Below are 17,131 nucleotides of genomic sequence, written 5' to 3'. Positions count from 1 at the left end.
TCAAATTCTCTGCTATGTTCTGCATTTAATGTTAGACAGTTGGTGAAGTGACTGCAAAACTTTGAGTAACTTAATGAAATGTTTGTCTTTCAATGTGATCATAGCATATACACGCTTTTAATTACGTTTACAGTTATTATTTCATATGCGATGCAAGTATACAAGCAATAAAAGTACATAGCCTGCACTCTGTTTTTGAAGTTTCCCACAGTACTCTCTTGCTTTAACTGAGATCTTTGACATCCTGAGGATTGGGCTGTAACTGACCCAGTTGGCTGAGGAAGAGGTTCTTTAGTGCCAGGATCTCTACTGTGATGCACGACCAACAGGTGACAGTAAGCTACTTCCATCCATGCTGTAACAGGAAAGGAACTTCTTTCCTTGAAATGTACTTGTGCTTCATGCATGACTTCTGACTGATGAACCACTGAGACAGCTACAGTTTTAAAGGGATGCATGGTTTACTGTGGTGGTGCTGTTCCATTTGGAAGCAGCAGAATGCAGAAACAGTGTCCTTCATGAACTCTTTCAAACAGAATCCGATAACTATCAGAAATATCTTCCATAACCAAATGTTCTTCATCTGGCATCAGGCACATATCATGGGAGATAGGTATGCTGGTCCATAAATAAAGGAACTAAAATTTCCTTTTCATACTTTTTAATGGCCTTTCATTTTTCCTCCCAGTGATGGTTCATTGCTGGTGTGCAAGTGAAGACTGTGTTTTATACATACCTGGCCACTGGAGGGATTTACTAGCATAAACCATGAGAACTTTTTTTAGTTAGTAGACTGTATTTGGTTTCCTGACTTATTGCGTTCGATACTACTGCTCTTCTTCAGAACTCACACAAAAATATTGTAGGATCAGTTTCTACTTTCTTGAAAGAAGTCTATCACACCAGACTAACTTTTCTACGTCGCAGTCTTTGGTAGTAAAAATAAATAGTTTATCAGAAATCTTTCTGAAATATTTCTGATCTTTTTATATGAGATTCTGTTCAGGAAGGAGACTCCATACCTTTGTTTGATTCATCTCTGATCAAAAGGAACAATGTGAAGGAATCTGAAGGTTGAGTTTTACACTCGAAGGTGAAGGAGAGCCAGTAACCTAGCAGAATCCAGAAACTCAAGACTCAGAAATACTGATAAATGCTAGTGATGAAATCCTAACCGCCCAGCAATGACTGACACAGACGTTATTTTTGCAGATAACAGTCTTATGGTACATGAAGCATTAGTCATATCTTTTAAATAATTCAAAAGAATATTAATATCCTCCAACTGCCTTGTACTTAAGAGTGACAGGTGTGCTTAAATTAACCTCTCAAAAAACACCCGAACTATTCAAGACATGAATTTACTTCAGGACCACCAGCTTTAACTGCCTGATCCTCCACTCCTTTTGACTGTAATGAAAGTGTTGATAGACCTTGCATGGCCAGACAAGGGAAAAGAGCCTTTGTTCTCTTCTCAATATGCATTGAAGGCAGACTTTTAGGAGGAAAAGATCAAGAGCAAATTTATTTTCCATCCTATTTGTGTTACTATGGAGTGGAAGAACTGGTAACTTCCTCTGAGTAGTTTAAAAAGACCATTAGGGTTTGGTCTGCCAGTAGCATTTGTTGGTCACAGCATTGCTGTGACTAATAAAGAGTTGTTTTTAACTAAGAAAAGAAATGTACCAATAGGGACAGTGGGGTAAGAAGGACTCATTTGACAAATGCTGTAAAGGAAGCTGGATGATGTGATTTTTATAGCAAGTCTGTCAAGTCAGGTAACGAAGGAGGGGGAATGGGACATTATCCTGTCTGTGGCATGCCCCTCTCAGTGCTTGCAGTCTTCTGTCTCTGTGCATAACCCCCTCCAGGACTGCACAGCACCCAAATTTCTGTCAGGCACCTCTTTGCAGCATATGGGAAATAAACATGGTCATGAACATCAGCTTAACTTTGGTGTTGTGTGAAAAATGCACGTTCCGGTTGGTTGTACTTCCAGTCCTGCATTTGTCGAGTTTTGGTGCTGTCTGACCTTTGTTATTACTGCAGTTGAACCATAGGGTTGCTTTACCCAGCTGTCATGCTGTTTCTTATTTGTAGAACAGATAACATTTTTTGCTGTTACTCTGAAATATGGGGAATAAGAGTATTGTTATATCTGCCTTCCGCAGAGATTAAGTAAAACCCTAGCTACCTTCCCTCTCTCAGACAAAAAAAAAAAAAAAAAAAACCAACAAAAAAAACAACCAAACACCCAACCCTAACAAAAGAAATCCCCAAACTCCCCTCTCAATTGTCTGTTACCTAAGTAACAAGAAACATGGTTCCTTCTAGTTCATTATAAGGTAGTATTGTTAAGTGAAGCAGAATCCAGGTTATGTTTCCTTCACAAAACCTTTCACCAGACATGAATATGAACAAAAGTTTGAACTGTCCAGGTAACTCAGGAAAGGGGAAGAACCACAAGTGATCAGAGAGGAAGATTTTTAGGGCACTAGGGATATAAAATGGGATTTTATAGCCAAATGCCCACTTCAGAAATTGTCTATGAATTTAAAATATACAACTACAGTTATAATTATTTCCAAGACCCACAAAATAATCTCAAGCACAAACCTTTACACTGGAAGACAAATCCCCCTGATGCAGTAAATACTTGTGTCCCAGTCTGGATTTCTTTACAGTGGCACAATGGCTCGGTGTCCTTCACTACTGAATCTGGCTGCACGGCCCCTTCACCCCACAGGGAACAACTGCCAACAGCTCCTTGGCAGCTGCAGTTTGTGCCAGTTGTACCAGAGCTGCACAGTTTCCTCAGGCCCGGGGAATGCAGCCGGGAGCTTCCAAAAGTCCCCAATGTCCTTGCCTTGTCTTCCGAGCTCTGGGACGCAGCTGAGGATCTTCTACTCTGTGTCTCCGGGGTAACACTTTTATTTTCATTTAAACTGTGAATTTGGAAAAAGAAATGGCTTAACTGTCCCTTAAGGACCACTGTATTCCTCTGCATTTGGTCTGTGTTCTTCTCTTTTAGGGAAACAGGGGGAGGAGTAAAGAAGAAGTAGCAATTCTTCCCAGTAAAGGCTTTGCAGGCAAATATTCTTTATGGTTTGCATTAAGAAGTTGACTTTGGACAGGAATTTAACATGACTGACAGTGACAAATGGTGACGTACTATGCAAGGAAAATCAGTATATATCCGCTATGATGAGTGATAAAGACATTAATGCTCAATTTCTCCTTTTAAGAGATCCTTTATTTTTTAGGTATACTTTTTTCAGTGCAGTTTCAGCTGCCAACACTGACAAGGTTGAATATACTAATTCATATTTTCCACTTGCACTATGTAAAGAAGCTAAATTTTCTAATGATAAAGCTCCCTGTTTAGATTTTCTTTTTAAATAGTGATGATAATAATAAAGTGGATTCTTCATCTGCAATTCTGACTTTGATCTGTCCAAGACTGTGGCTAGAATATGGAGGAAAGAAAGACAAAACACAAAGAAAAATTATAGCTATTGTTGAAGCAAACATTTTTTTATAAATCTGGTTTCTGTCATGTAATTTCTTTCTTATAGCTGATAATTGCTGAAATGTTTTGCCTCCTTTATATTTTTTTCTCCTTTCTTCTGTCTCTGTCTCTCTGCTTACTTGTGACAAATAACAGATGCCAGATTATCTTAAGTATTTTGCATTTTAGGTTTTTGTATTGCTGGGTGGGTGACTGACATTGTGGCACACAAAGGGTTACTTGCAGATGCAGACTTTTGTATTTCAGGAGTCAAAGAATGATTTATCCATTGCCAGGAGCTGATATCTATCCTATCTGTGGAAATATAACTCTAGCAGGTCTTAACATCCCAGGGCAAAGAGGGACCTGGGAATAACAGGAAAACCCACTGTGGAAAAATCCTCACAGGAGACACACACTGTCTGCAGGACCACTCTTAGAGATGCAACTGTATCACATGCACGGGGACATCCAGGACAAAAATGCCTGCTTAAATTTGCAAGAAAGGACTAGGATGTATAACCTTCTATTATCCAAGCCTATTTCCACACTACTGTTGCATTTCTAAACAAATAAATGGAGCTTAGCTTGGAAGCGGCTTTTAATTCACTGTGCCCAAGTGTCTGCTTTCAGAAAAGCTATGAAAGAGTCAAAATCCATATGTGCCTCCTGAGATTTTGACTAGAGTTATTTACAAGGGGAATCCTTTGCTAATGTGACTATGGGAAGTCCAGTCAAGTCTGAGTGTCTAAGAACATGTGGTACATGACCTATCAAACAGAAGAATAAGCCATTAAATGGAAAAGAAGGTGAGAATTCCCCCTGGTTGTGAAGGTCAGTCTGAGTAGAGAGTTTCAAGCATACCCAAGCATATCTTCATATTAGTGAAAATACTTGAGGGCTAGTTTTACTCCATATTTTTTGCAATTCCTTGGCTTGAGAACAAATACTAGTCTTTGTCTTTTCACATAACACTTTTGTCCAAAATTGTCTTTCTTTTCATCTGTTTTTGGCAGTGTGCTCAACTATGATCTTATCTTGAAAAAAAACCCCAAAATTTATATGCTGATTTTTATTGAAACTTTTTTTAAGAGAAATGTCTGAAGACAAACCTGAAATGTATCAGTGGAAATTTGGAGCTGGGTCAAAAATTTGAAATTCAGGAATGATTTTGATCTTTTATTACACATAATTGTGTGATATATTGGTGAGTCAGCTTAGAAACTTAGTTTAAAATAAAATGTTGAAAAAGCAGTCTTTTTTTTTTTTTTTTTTAATTTATATTCTCAAGGGAAAAATCATCAGAAGTGAAGTCATCTTGATTTGAAAGAACATTTTTGACCAGCCAGCACACTAAGCCCATTAGGATATTTGAACAGTTCTCAGTGTTTATGACAAGGATAATTCTTGTTATTTCAGAGCCAACCCCCATCACTACTAATTGGTTGACTACTTTTTATGTTCTGTACACCAACCTTGAATGCAGATTGTCCTGAACAAAAGAACAATTAAGGTGGACTTTTTTTCATTGCTTCTTTTAAAGGGTCAGTTCCAGATATCCCTTCTTCACTACCATGGAAGTTGTCTTATCTGTGAGACAGCTTCTGAGAAGTTTCCCAGATGTGAGAGTAAAGCGACAGGGTACTAACAAAACAATGATCACTAAAATAGCAAGAATAAAGTAGACCAAAGGAAAAGAAAAAGCATGTAATATGGAACTGCTAAAGCTCATCCAAATGCAGTCCACCTTGACATGCTGTAATAGATGCCCTCCTTAGTTACACACTCAGACTGAGATTACATCAGCAGTTTTGCAGTATGTTGCCTAATGGGGAGCGTTGTCTATGGTAGAGTGAAATGCTCATTGTCATAGATACTTTCTTTTGTGCCTGCTGAGTTTCTATCAAGTAACTTTGGAGTAATTTCTTTTTGTGGAACCTAACCTACCAAATGCCCCTTAATGAGCTCAGAGTGCCAAGGTGATGTGACCCCAGCGTGCTTGTCAGCTGTCCCCAGGCAGAGGCTGATTTGCATTCAGACCAGTCTGCCTACAGAGACAGGGCTTCTTAACTGTCTGTCAGGTGCTCACATTAAATGTAGGACAGATCTACTGTGGAGTTCAACTGTCTCCTACAAATTAAAGAAGAAATTGTTTAAAGGTACTATGTATGCAGCTCTCTAACTGAAAAATAAAGCAGATTGATTTATGAGAAAGTTAAAACATATACCAAGCTTTAGCCTAGATCAGATAAGATACTCAGGTCTTGTTTAGTTCTGTACTTTATCCAAAATAAGTCTACACTTTGGTCATGTTGATTCTAAAATCTTGCAACTGTTATTCATGAAATATCAATCACAAATGGAAAACAATTACTTTAGAGTCATGTAATGGTCCATAGACCATTTCTGACATCTCCGACTGATCTGGACTTCAAGGACATCAGAATATGAATGTGTGCTCCTATTCATACTGAAAAACACAGGGTATTACCACTGGGACTGAATGAAATTCTCATCTATAAGTAACAACATTCCTAAACAAAAATAATTTTAAAAAAGGAGTGAAAGTGTCTCTTTCAGTGGAAACTAGCTGATGCCTCAAACAAATCAGTATTTGTCTTCATATGCACATCAAAGCACAGTGACAGACATCACTCTAATCCTATATTTGCTTCTGCATGTGTGTACTATTCACTGGATTCAGCACCATCCACCCTCTCCCTAGCATTATACTTGCATCCTACATATAGTTCTTATCAGTTGATTACTGGCTGTTTCTGATAACAACATACTGCAAGGATTCATCAGATATATTGGAGTTAAGGTTAAGTTTCCTTTCCTTGACCCTGCTGTGCTACTGTGCATGCACTGAGATACAAAACACTTTTATTTTGCTTAGTTTTATTTTGTATGACTGGACTCTGAGAATTCCTCAGTAATGTGTTAACAGACAAGCTCAAATACTGTTCTGCATTTTCTTGTTGACTGACAGTTTTACTCAATTCCTCAAATCCTTCCTTGTATTGGTATGAAAGTCTCTCTTCTCATTACCTAGTAATTCAATGTGATCTATTGTCTTTCCCTATTCCCTTTTTAATAATATCATCAAGGCAATCCAGAAATCAGCTTATAAAGTATTCATATGGTCCTACTTTGATTATATGAACAATGCAACTTTTCATCTAAAAGCAGGAGTTTGTATTAGAGTCTGTCAAATAGTAAACCTCTGACATTTTCCTAAAATAAAACGTTCAAATAATTTATTTTCTTTGATTCATCCGTTAGGATTCTCACTGAAATACACATTATCTGAGATCAAGGTACATGGTCACACGCAAACATCTGTAGCAGCATACAGTACTTCCTTATCCCCTCTTCATAAGATTGTTACAGACAACTATACAGCAAAGAGAATCTTCATTTTATTTTCTTTAACACAGACTTGTATATCTCAGGAATCTGGTGTGAGGAGGGACACAGCCTGCTGCTACAACTCTCTCCATCTCCACTGAATGTGAGATCTGATCCCAGGAAAGTTTGTTTACCATGTAGCCCCTGTAAGTGGGAAAGGAGTACCTATTGCTAACTTGAGCCAAGAGCATTTTCACATTGTGCCTGAGACCTGATGGGAAGAAAAAAAGGAGAAACTGTGATGTCCAGGTTTGGATATCTCTTACAAGAACCAACACGGTTTTAAATGTTTCAGTCTTGTTATTGTTTGAAATATGAACAAGGAGAGAGAAAGGAACATGTTACAAAAGAAGAATTCCTATCAGGTTAGACAGAGAATGCTCCCACCAAAATGCATTCTGGATCAGGTTCAATATATAAAATAGGTCAGGAAGTTAATGTTTACTTTGCTGGATGGAGATTACAGATTTTGTGACAATGTTCTGCATAATCTGATTTCACAGACTAGTGTAGAAGAAACTCCTAACTTGAGACAGGAGCTAAATTCAGATTTTAACAAGATTTCTAATTAGCCTTAAACAATATTTTGAGAATTGCCTTGCTTAGACTCCTAAAAAAGAAATATGATATTCTGTATAATCTTCAGATGGTAATGTTCGTTTTTCTGAATAAATGTACATGCACATAAGCAGAACTTGGTTTACCTTAATTCTGTGTATTTTTGCAAAGGCCATGATTATCTTCAGGAAATGTGACACCCAGCTCCCTTGACTTTGCCCACCTTAAAGTGAGTGACTGCGTAACTTCCAATACAGTTGCCTAGAGCTATACTTGCTGTAAGATATTTGTGCATATGACAGCTTTTGCCTGCTTTCCAGAATGAATGTTTTGCATATACAAGGGATGCAGAGACTACCAAGCAGTTCTCTTTCTGGCCACTGGGTTGTTGTTGTGGAAAATTGATTTCCAGTTGGATTCTCTCACTTCCTCTGCTTTTATATTTTGCTTTCAGAATATGAGCCTATGATTGAGGGTGAGCATAAATAGCAGCAAAGGAAGTAAGGCATGGAGGCGAGAGGGCAGGTGTTAGGAGCTGAAATGGAAACAGTGAGGGACAGGCAATCATACACATACAGTTATACAAACAGATATGTCTGTGTAGAGTCCACAGTCTCAGGATCTTGCTACATAAAACAAAAACAAAATTCAGACATTTATATTTTCCCCAGTTTTCTCTTCTTACCTATACCTGACTGAGCCTTTATTATTTTATTTCAGTTTGAATAGCAAGACAAGTGAAAGCAATCCTGACTTCGCAATGTTGATTAGCTCTGTGCTTCGGGTATTCAGCTGAGATGATACCTCCCACATCTCAAGCAAGTTGCATAGCTGTCAAAATACAGATAGCCCAAAATATTTAACTGTTCATGTAACATAGAACTGCTCCATCAGAAGAGAAAGAAGTAATGAAGAAGAACAAGGGTTTTGCCGTATTATCACACATCCTAGCATCCTTTACTAACCACTGAGCTATTGTGGGCAGCTATTTTGTCGATGAGAATGTGATTCCACAGAACATTTTGGTACTCATGAAAGAGTATTTTTGAAGAAATCAGGTTTTCTTTAAAATCTTTTCATCAGCCTTAGCAAGGAGGATGTTCTGGAGGCCAGACTGAAGGACCAAACAGAGGGTTAGGAGGATGATTAGAAATGCACTAACTACTGAGCATCGAGTAATCAAAACTTGCCAGTGCAAAAGATTTGGCCAGTAGAGCTGAAGAAGAAAGGGGACGGAGTGCTGATTGTAAGCTTTGTCTAGAAAAGGCTAACATTTTCAGACACGTGATGGGTTTGAAGACTAGAGTGAAGAGAAAAATCCTGGTTGTGACTGTAAACTTTCAGTGAACCTTCACTTCTGCATCTTGTGCACTGGATAGATTTCTTTTCTTATACTTTGCCACAGAGCCAGGTGCTTTTATCTCCTGGGGGGAAGATGAGAAGAGCAAATGCCAGCCCATGTAGTGGAGAAGAGGTGACTATAGGTTCCTTAGTAAGAACTGTTTAAGATGGTTTCTGATTTCATGTGATGATGACATTTATGTAAAGGTATGCTGGCTCAAGGGTACTTTTTTGCTAATTTCATTTTCAAGCTCTTGCCCACATACATAATTCCACAGCAGTGAAATTGCAAACAATGCAATGAAAAGATTGCTCAGGTTTTAAAATCATTATTCTTATTTAAATTGTAAATATTTTTGTACCTCTAAATGGTTTTAGAAAGGAATTTGTTTTCAGTTTTATAAAATCTCATTTAAAATCACAGATTTTTTGAGCTGTTTGTTTCCATGAATCAGACATAGAAAAAATCTGATCTGCTTAATACTTTTTCATATTACCTTCATGCATTTAGACTACATAAACTATTACTATTTACATTTTTAACAGTGTTCTGTAATACTCAGATGAACTTCACAGGTATATGTGATAACTGCAGCAAATCAGAAGAGTACCAAAAAAATCCAAACTGAAGAAGTTACCAGTTTCATAGGTTTAAAGTGGTGTCTTAGTTGGGTCTGAACTGTGTCTAAGAATCAAAGTGGAGAAAATCACCTAAATTTACCCTCCCCCTTAGTCAGCGGTAAGCTTCATAGGACCCTCCCCAAACCAAATAAGGCCAGGAAGAATGTGCTAAGCACTGAGTGTGCTAAGAATAAAGTTGAGCTGGGATGGATAAGGTTACTTTGAACTCTATATTTCATGTTTCCTGACATACCCCCCAAAGAACTACAATTATGCTAGCAAGGCTGCAGGATCATTAAACAGTTCTTTCCCAGTTATTTTGCTTTTTGCTGCCTTTCCATGCGTTCCTATCCTGTTTAGAGCTGGTATTTTATACTTTTTATTTGTAGTGTGCATGGTTCTTCAGATATTAAGAAAAACATGCTGAAGATTCACCGTGGGGCATGGCTATTTCTGTTAGAAGCTGATACTTCAGGCTGAGCTTTAAGTGTTGCCTCTGGAAGGCCTTAGGTTGCTCTGGAAGGGCAGGAGTCTGCAGAGGAAACAGAAAGTTCAGAGGGGTGCAAAAGAAGAAGGAACAGAATTAGAAAAAGCAGAGGACCTCCCTCGTTCTCACTCTGCAGCTCCTGCAAGAGCCAGAAACCCAGAAGTATTATCTAAGCTTCCACAGTAGATCTTGACCTTTTTAACAGAGTATCTCTTACCATCACCACCATGGCCGAGATTGCAGCAGAAGGTACAGTAACTATTTTCAAATATAATTAACAAAAAAATGATATGTACTTTGACAGTGTAAATGAGCTAGCATGTCAGTATGATTTGTTGCTCTTAGCAAATACCATTTTCACTCCAGGATCATTTAATCTTGTTTGTCAGATTGCTTTGTACTTTTCTTACCTGTTTTTTCTTTTCTCTTTTTCACTCCTGTAGTCAGAGTTTGTACCAGTTACTGAAGCTAGATCTCTGTACACCTCTAAAAATAGCGTTAGTCTCATTTGCAGAACATTGCTTAGGCAGCTCCATTAGAGTGATACAAGAAGGGGAATGTCAGAATATCAGGTGGTTCCACACTCAAGCCTTTGCTCAGGTAAAGTTTTGGTAGTTGCTTATAACCAGAGATTTGCCAGAGTCAAACCAGCCTGGTTTGGTGGCCCTGATTTTTCTAGAAAGAGCACAGAGTATTTGTGAACTGTAAATGAAGTTGCTGAAGGGTAAAAGCTATCCACTCTGCAAACCTTATTCAGGTAAATTTCTAAAGGAATCAGTGAAAATTATGCTGAAATAAGTATGCCAGAGCTAGGCCTGCAAGAATGAAAACCAATTGTATTAACCAATAAATACATATTCTAAAATATGAATATTTCATGTACTTTAATATTTCCTGACCATTCATATTTAAATAACATTTTAGATGCATAACAATATTTTATCAACCACAGTCAGACAGGGGATATATTTAAAATGCAACCTTCTTTAAATTTAATACTGAATATTTTAGTTGAATTTCATTCCAGCTTTTTTTTTTTCCAGTGTGGATTATTCTACTGTTTATTCAAATTTAATAATGACAATACAAAAAAAATGCTTTTAAGCAGTCTTCTGAAAGCTATTTTTATTGTTCTTGTCAAGGTTATGTGGCATTTCAGTACATGAAAGTTGTACTTCTCACCTTCCATTTTTCATTGTTAATATTTGTAAGAGGATCTGCATTAAACAATATTAGAGAGTGAGCCTGTTGTCTTCTAAAGGATTGATGTTAGACCTGTGTCAAACTGTACAATACTTGCCTTATGTCTGGTTAGCTACAGCAAGGAGATGATGTGCGTATGATTTTTTAATCAGCAGTTGGACGCATCTATAATTTGCTTCTGGCAGCAAACACTACCAAAACAGGTGGCTTGGCCTGACAGCCCTAACCCAAATGCTAGCACTAGTTTATCTGGATATTCTTAACTGGGTTGGTTGGAAATATTGGTTATTTTGTAACTGCTATCAAGGAAATCTGTGAAATTAGATTTGTCTTGCAAAATTTCTGCATTAATATCATTAGTGTCAGAGGAGCAGTATGGAAGTATCTCTTGCAAGTTTCTCCAAGCAAATAACCCCCTCCAAATTAACAAGATTTTTAGTCCAAAATTAATAGCTAAAATAGAAGACTTTTCAATCAGTCTGGAAGTGACTTTTCAGTCATTTAGCTTATTAAATAAGAAAATAAAAGGCTTTAAAATAAAATAAAAATATAACCAAGAGTCAGAAAATGTTTTTATAGTGATTGTATAGCGTTTTTACACTATAAGCAGTATACACTATTAACAATACTGTGTGTCTTCTGTGTTTTTTCTTTGCAAAGCAATAGATTTCAGATGATAAGGGACATCAGCTCCACAGAAACCTGACATTCAGCATGACAGATAAATAAGCCATACAACTAATTTAGTTAAGTTTTGGTTTGTTTTCTTATATTTTGGATGGACTTATGTTGATTGGCTGATTTTTAAACTCTGAATCCATGAGATGGAAATTTTACTTATGGCATAAAACTAAGAATTCAGCCTGGGGCTCCTGTTTCACTGCAGTTTATTTTCCTCTGGGGCTACTACTGGCACTCACAAGACGATATGAACATTCAGATCTAAACTTCAGCAACATACAGTCTGGACAAATAAAAAACAATTAAAATGCCTCTTGCTTCACACAATTCCTGTTTGATTTTATTTTGGTTTATGCTACATCCTAGATTGTGATTTGCTGGGGTCTTCATGATGTTGCTGTTGTTATTAAGATTAAAGTACTTGCTCCTTGTGATAGGTATCCCTAACTATTTTACACTGTCAGCCACACATCAGTTAGACTGTCGGGCTCCTCTGACTTGTGGGGTACAATGCTAACATGTTAGAGAGCATGGCACAACAGCACAACAGCAATGCAGGTTTCAACACAGTTATGTCCAGTGTGCCTGCTGGTTTAGAGAGGTAGTCCAGCCCTGGCAGAGTAATGCTCTTGGTGCACATCTTAAGGTATATTCTTCTGACAGCTCATGTCAATACCATGATCTATTCAGAGATAGATGCACAGGGCTGATGGGGTGCTCTGTCAGGTCAACATCACTGTAATGACAGTGAGACTAAGTAGCTTAAAAATGTAGCCAAGCAAAGACCCTAGCCTGTCTACCTGCATGGCAGGCTATAAGGGCTGCCTGTTCATTTCCACGGCTACAAATTGTTAGTTGTGGAAATACTGGTGAAGCATGCCCAATGAAAGATAAAAGGAGATCTCTGAAGACAGCGATTTATATATGTCCTTAGAAAGCTGGCAGGACCTAGGTCTCCTGCTGGCAAATGTTTAGGAGAAGATTTTGAAGGATTATCTTCAGGATCCTCATATTACATGTAAATTGCAACCACAGAAATGTACTATTAAAAAGTGGAAGCCTTAAAACAAAAAAATCTCACTACAAATACTAAGTGTTTTGTCTTTGCAACACTCTCTGGATTATTATTAATATCATTATTATTATCATTATCACATTTCAGCTTTTACTGAGTATTCTGTAATGGCCAGGGACTTTACTGTGATCCACTTAAGAGCTTGCCTAGAAAGCCATGGGTATGTAACTATGCTACTCGAGTTTACGAACACAAGGGTTGGACTGGACTCAGTGGTAGATGTAGTTAGAGCTGCCACTGCTGAGATACGAATACCAAAAGCCTGGCGCCTTTGAGAAACGGCTTCTACCAACGTACAGCTTAATCTGTATGTGTACAGCTCCAGCAGCAGCCCATCGTTAGTCCTTTCTAGTCCAATCTATGGCAGGTCACACCGCAAGGTTGATGGCTGTCCCCTGGCACTTTATCCTCCCCCGCACAGAAGAATGAACAGAGACTGAGCTCTGCCTGCTGCAATGCACTGGAGACTGTGCACTGCTCTAATCCAGGGAGGTGAGGAGAGGAGGAACACAAGGTTTCTGTGCCAGCTGTTTGTCTGCCACAACTTATTTCCCCAGCAGAGCAAGAGAGAAGCAGGAGTCAAACAGAAATGTGACAACGAGTCACAATTCAGTCCTTATTTTGCTGCTGAGAGTGTGCAACTACATATTTCCTCTGTCTTGGAGCAGGCTGCAAGGAGACAGGCTAGCCCCGAGGCCACACACAACTTGTCAGTGACAAAATCAAAATTAGCTTCTGGATTTCAGTCCTTTTCTCAGGCTATTTGATAACTACAGAGAAGCTTTAAGATGTAAACCATTTCAAAAGGCAGATTTCACAAGATATGTATGCTTGAAGATTAGTATACGTGAAACGGATAATGTATGAGAAATAACACACAAGAGCCAGAGGGTAAAGTCATAATGACTTCATGAGTGTGATGGCCAGAAGCGAACAACAGTCTCCAGTTGGCAAAAAGTTTAGCAAAGTTACACTACAGGCAAGAGGGAGATAGCTACTTCTCATGGCAATTCATGAGTTACTGCTAGAGGTGCAAGTTGTGCCGGCTGCAAAAGGGGCCTAGATAAATAAATTAGATTAGATAATTCATTTGGAGGACTAAAGGCATGTGAGGTGTTTCCTAGCCTTCAGTTAGACTGCTGTTTAAGCACTGAGTTAGGAGATTTCTATAGAATTTATTTTGCAAATTTGCAAAATGAAAAGATGTCTTCTTTTCTGGCTTTCAGTGTTGATGAGGAAGAAGACAGTGTACCTTTTGCAGCGGGGTAAGGAAAATATAACCGTTTTGGCAATGACTTTTTTAAGGAATCAGTCTGCTCTTGTTCATAAGTACCAGGCAAAGTCAACAGCCTAATTACCTGGAGAGACAAAAAGTCAGAAAACACAGGACTGTCTGTAAAAAAGTAAGACTTTGAGTGGAACAGAAGATCCAATTTCTCACCGAAATTCCTTAAAATTTGGATTGCCTTGTGCCTGTGGGCCTGAACTACTGAGCTGCTTAGTTTGGCTGCAGCCTCAGTGCTCTCTCACAGCCTACTGAGGCAAACAAGTGTGAAGCCAAATTCGTCAGCCTAAATTTTATGTTTAAAAATTTATGAGCAATGTTACTTGCAGCTGTTATGGTATCTATGCATGTTCAGTTGGTACAGAGAAACTCTATTATTACCTTAGGTAACCCCTTAGAAAGTAAGCTAGCTATGGACAGCAGGAAGCCTTAAAACCTATAAACCAGAGGTTTAAGTGAATGCATCGTGTTGTTAGTCCATGATGGGCAAAAAGTGTGTGTGTGCAGTTTACTTGTGTACAAACAGCTGGACTGTATGTCTGACCATTTATTCAAAAGAACCTTGTGCTCATAAGTATTTGGAACATATTTTAAAGTTACTTATATGAGAAATATGTTTAAAAGCCTAGTAGCATTTTCAAGTTATTGGGGTAATCAGTTCCCACTGATTTAAAAATGAAATCTGTGCAACTCTTTAGATTCTCAGAAGTCCCAATCTACACCTTCAGGTATTGAATCCTTGAAAAAAATCTGGTCTATAAATATTTTGAGTACTTCTACCTATTGCCTACAATGTAAACAGTGAGTAAGGGATGGATTCATGCTGGTTTTTCTGCTCTGCTCTAGAAAGCAGAAACTGGTTTAGTTTAAAAAGTGTTTCATAATATAGGTCTGGCTTCAGTCTAGGACGCACTGAGGACAGAGAAATCTCAGTTGCCCTCATTGTGGCAGGTCAGCTGATTAAAGAAATGGAAAAGTTTATTTTTCTTTCTGATGCTGATATTCCCTGGTTTCTGCTCTGTTTAAGAAGATTCAACTATGGACAGTGCTCAATTTGCTAGCATAAACCACATTTAAAGTAGTAGAGGGTGGATTACTTTAAATCAAAATGATTGAAAAACTTTTTAAATCACCAACTTTAATCATGATTTAAATCAGCAAACAAGAAACCTGGATTTCAAAAAACAATTCTTCTTTCTTTTTTTTGCATATGTCTGCTATCATTTTTTTTCCCAAAAGAATGGAAAAGAGACACAGATTCCTGTTGGCTGATTACTAATATGGTGACTGAATACAGACTTTCTCACTAAATTTGTGCCTTTTACTCCTAGAGAGAAAGATAACCTAAATATCTGTCTATTAAACAATTCTATAGTTCAGGAGTGATTTATCCAGATTCTTAGTCTTTACATGTTGGGTTTTTTTATGACAGACAGTGGTGAATGGTGCATATATTTTTTTTGCTAGATAATGATTTAATTTTTAGTTGAGATTTCTGTCAAGCTTCATCAGGTTGGAAATTGGAATTCAATTAAAATGGTACAAACTCAGCATTTTAAAATTATTTATGTACTGTAAATATACTGGATATATAGGAAAAGTTAATTTTAAATAGAACCTGTTTTGATAAGCTAAGTGATTTATTAAACAAATATAATACTATTTGTAATTTAGTTTCTGGACATGGTACCCCACAAGAATATATAACTGGTAGAGTTCATTTTCTGTTACGTAATGCTTATTCAAAGGTTAGAGAAAGAAAACTTATTTTATACTTTTTTTTTTTTAAAAAAAGAAAACCCTCCTAATTACTTTTTCACATAGAATAAGATAATAATTGAGTTCAAATATTAAAACACATTCTTTGCATTTACAAACAGGTTATATTCTCAAATAAAGGCTATCTTAATTTGACTCCATCTGCTTAGCCAGTGATTTCTGATAGCTCAGTGATTTCTTTAAGTTTCTTCACAACTGTAATGGCTTGGTCATAGCTTTTTGTTCAGATAAAAGTAATTTGTACAGATAGTATTGCAAAAGTGTATAGTAAGATAAAAGTATTGTCCTTAGCACAGGTTTCCTTAATTTCATATTTAATTTTTTAAAAGTGTCTTTTTTAAAGCATTTAAAGAAAACTTAATCTGTGATTCAAAAAGCACCACAGTTATATTCCCTACCTTCCCCCACTGCAGCATCATTTGAGTGGGCCTTAGAAAGGAGAATTATCAAAGATTAATATTGAAATGTCTTCAGTAGTTGCAAATGTCTAGATAGGTGTAAAACAGCAACAACTTCTTTTTTTTTTTTTCCTACAGAGTTTTCACGGTAATTTAAAACCAGTTCAAACATTTGGTCAAAGAGAACTTTACAGAGACTTGCAGGATTAGTACCCTTACTGCTTTACACTGGCAGATCAGGCTGGTAACAGGGAACATGAAGTAGATAAGAAGATCTGAACTGGGAAGTCACTGCATCTAAAGACTTAACTTAAAGCTGTGGACAACTAGATATGCTTCTTATGCATATAAACCCACTGGCATGTTATTTTGTCAACTTTAAACATTTTTATTGGAAATTATGATTATTTCATATTTTAGTCTTAGCCTTGTTCCTTTATATAAATCTTGCTTTGGTGAATTCTAACATGCCCATTCAGACTTTAGAGCCCTGATTGGGAATGTGTTTAAGCAGTATATGGTCAAAAGGGACCAGCAAGTTTTGACTTCTAGTTTTATTCCTAATATGTGTCTAAGAATAGATGATTTATGTAAGTAAGTCTATTTCAGGAATTATGAAGCAGATACATGGCTACCAAATATTTGAGAAACGGTAGAGATAGGGACACCAGTGGGTAGCAAAGATACCAGATGACACTGCCAACAGATCTTGTCCTGTCCCACATTCTGTTCTTTTCTTTATAGCCTGTGATACTTTTGCTCTGTAATAGTTTTCCTTATCCTC

General features: G+C 37.4%; 1 protein-coding gene across 12 annotated transcripts in view; it reads left to right on the top strand.

Moving 5' to 3' along the window:
- Positions 1-2,789: 2,789 nt before the first annotated feature.
- TRDN (triadin) overlaps positions 2,790-17,131 on the top strand; it is a 244,997-nt gene continuing 230,655 nt past the window's right edge. For 10 of the 12 annotated variants that reach the window (XM_074896247.1, XM_074896240.1, XM_074896237.1 and 7 more), the window contains exons 1-2: positions 9,695-10,175; positions 14,112-14,150. In XM_074896247.1, the coding sequence (XP_074752348.1) occupies positions 10,154-10,175; positions 14,112-14,150 (61 nt within the window). In that variant the 5' untranslated portion in view covers positions 9,695-10,153. Of the gene's footprint in view, positions 2,922-9,694; positions 10,176-14,111; positions 14,151-17,131 lie in introns of those variants that run through there. The other 2 variants (XM_074896244.1, XM_074896239.1) reach the window with 2 other exon arrangements.

This window comes from Athene noctua, chromosome 1, assembly GCF_965140245.1.
Source record: "Athene noctua chromosome 1, bAthNoc1.hap1.1, whole genome shotgun sequence".
Classification (NCBI taxonomy): Eukaryota; Metazoa; Chordata; class Aves; order Strigiformes; family Strigidae; genus Athene; species Athene noctua.
Note: the sequence above shows the minus strand (reverse complement) of the source record. Positions and strands in the feature narration are given on the sequence as shown.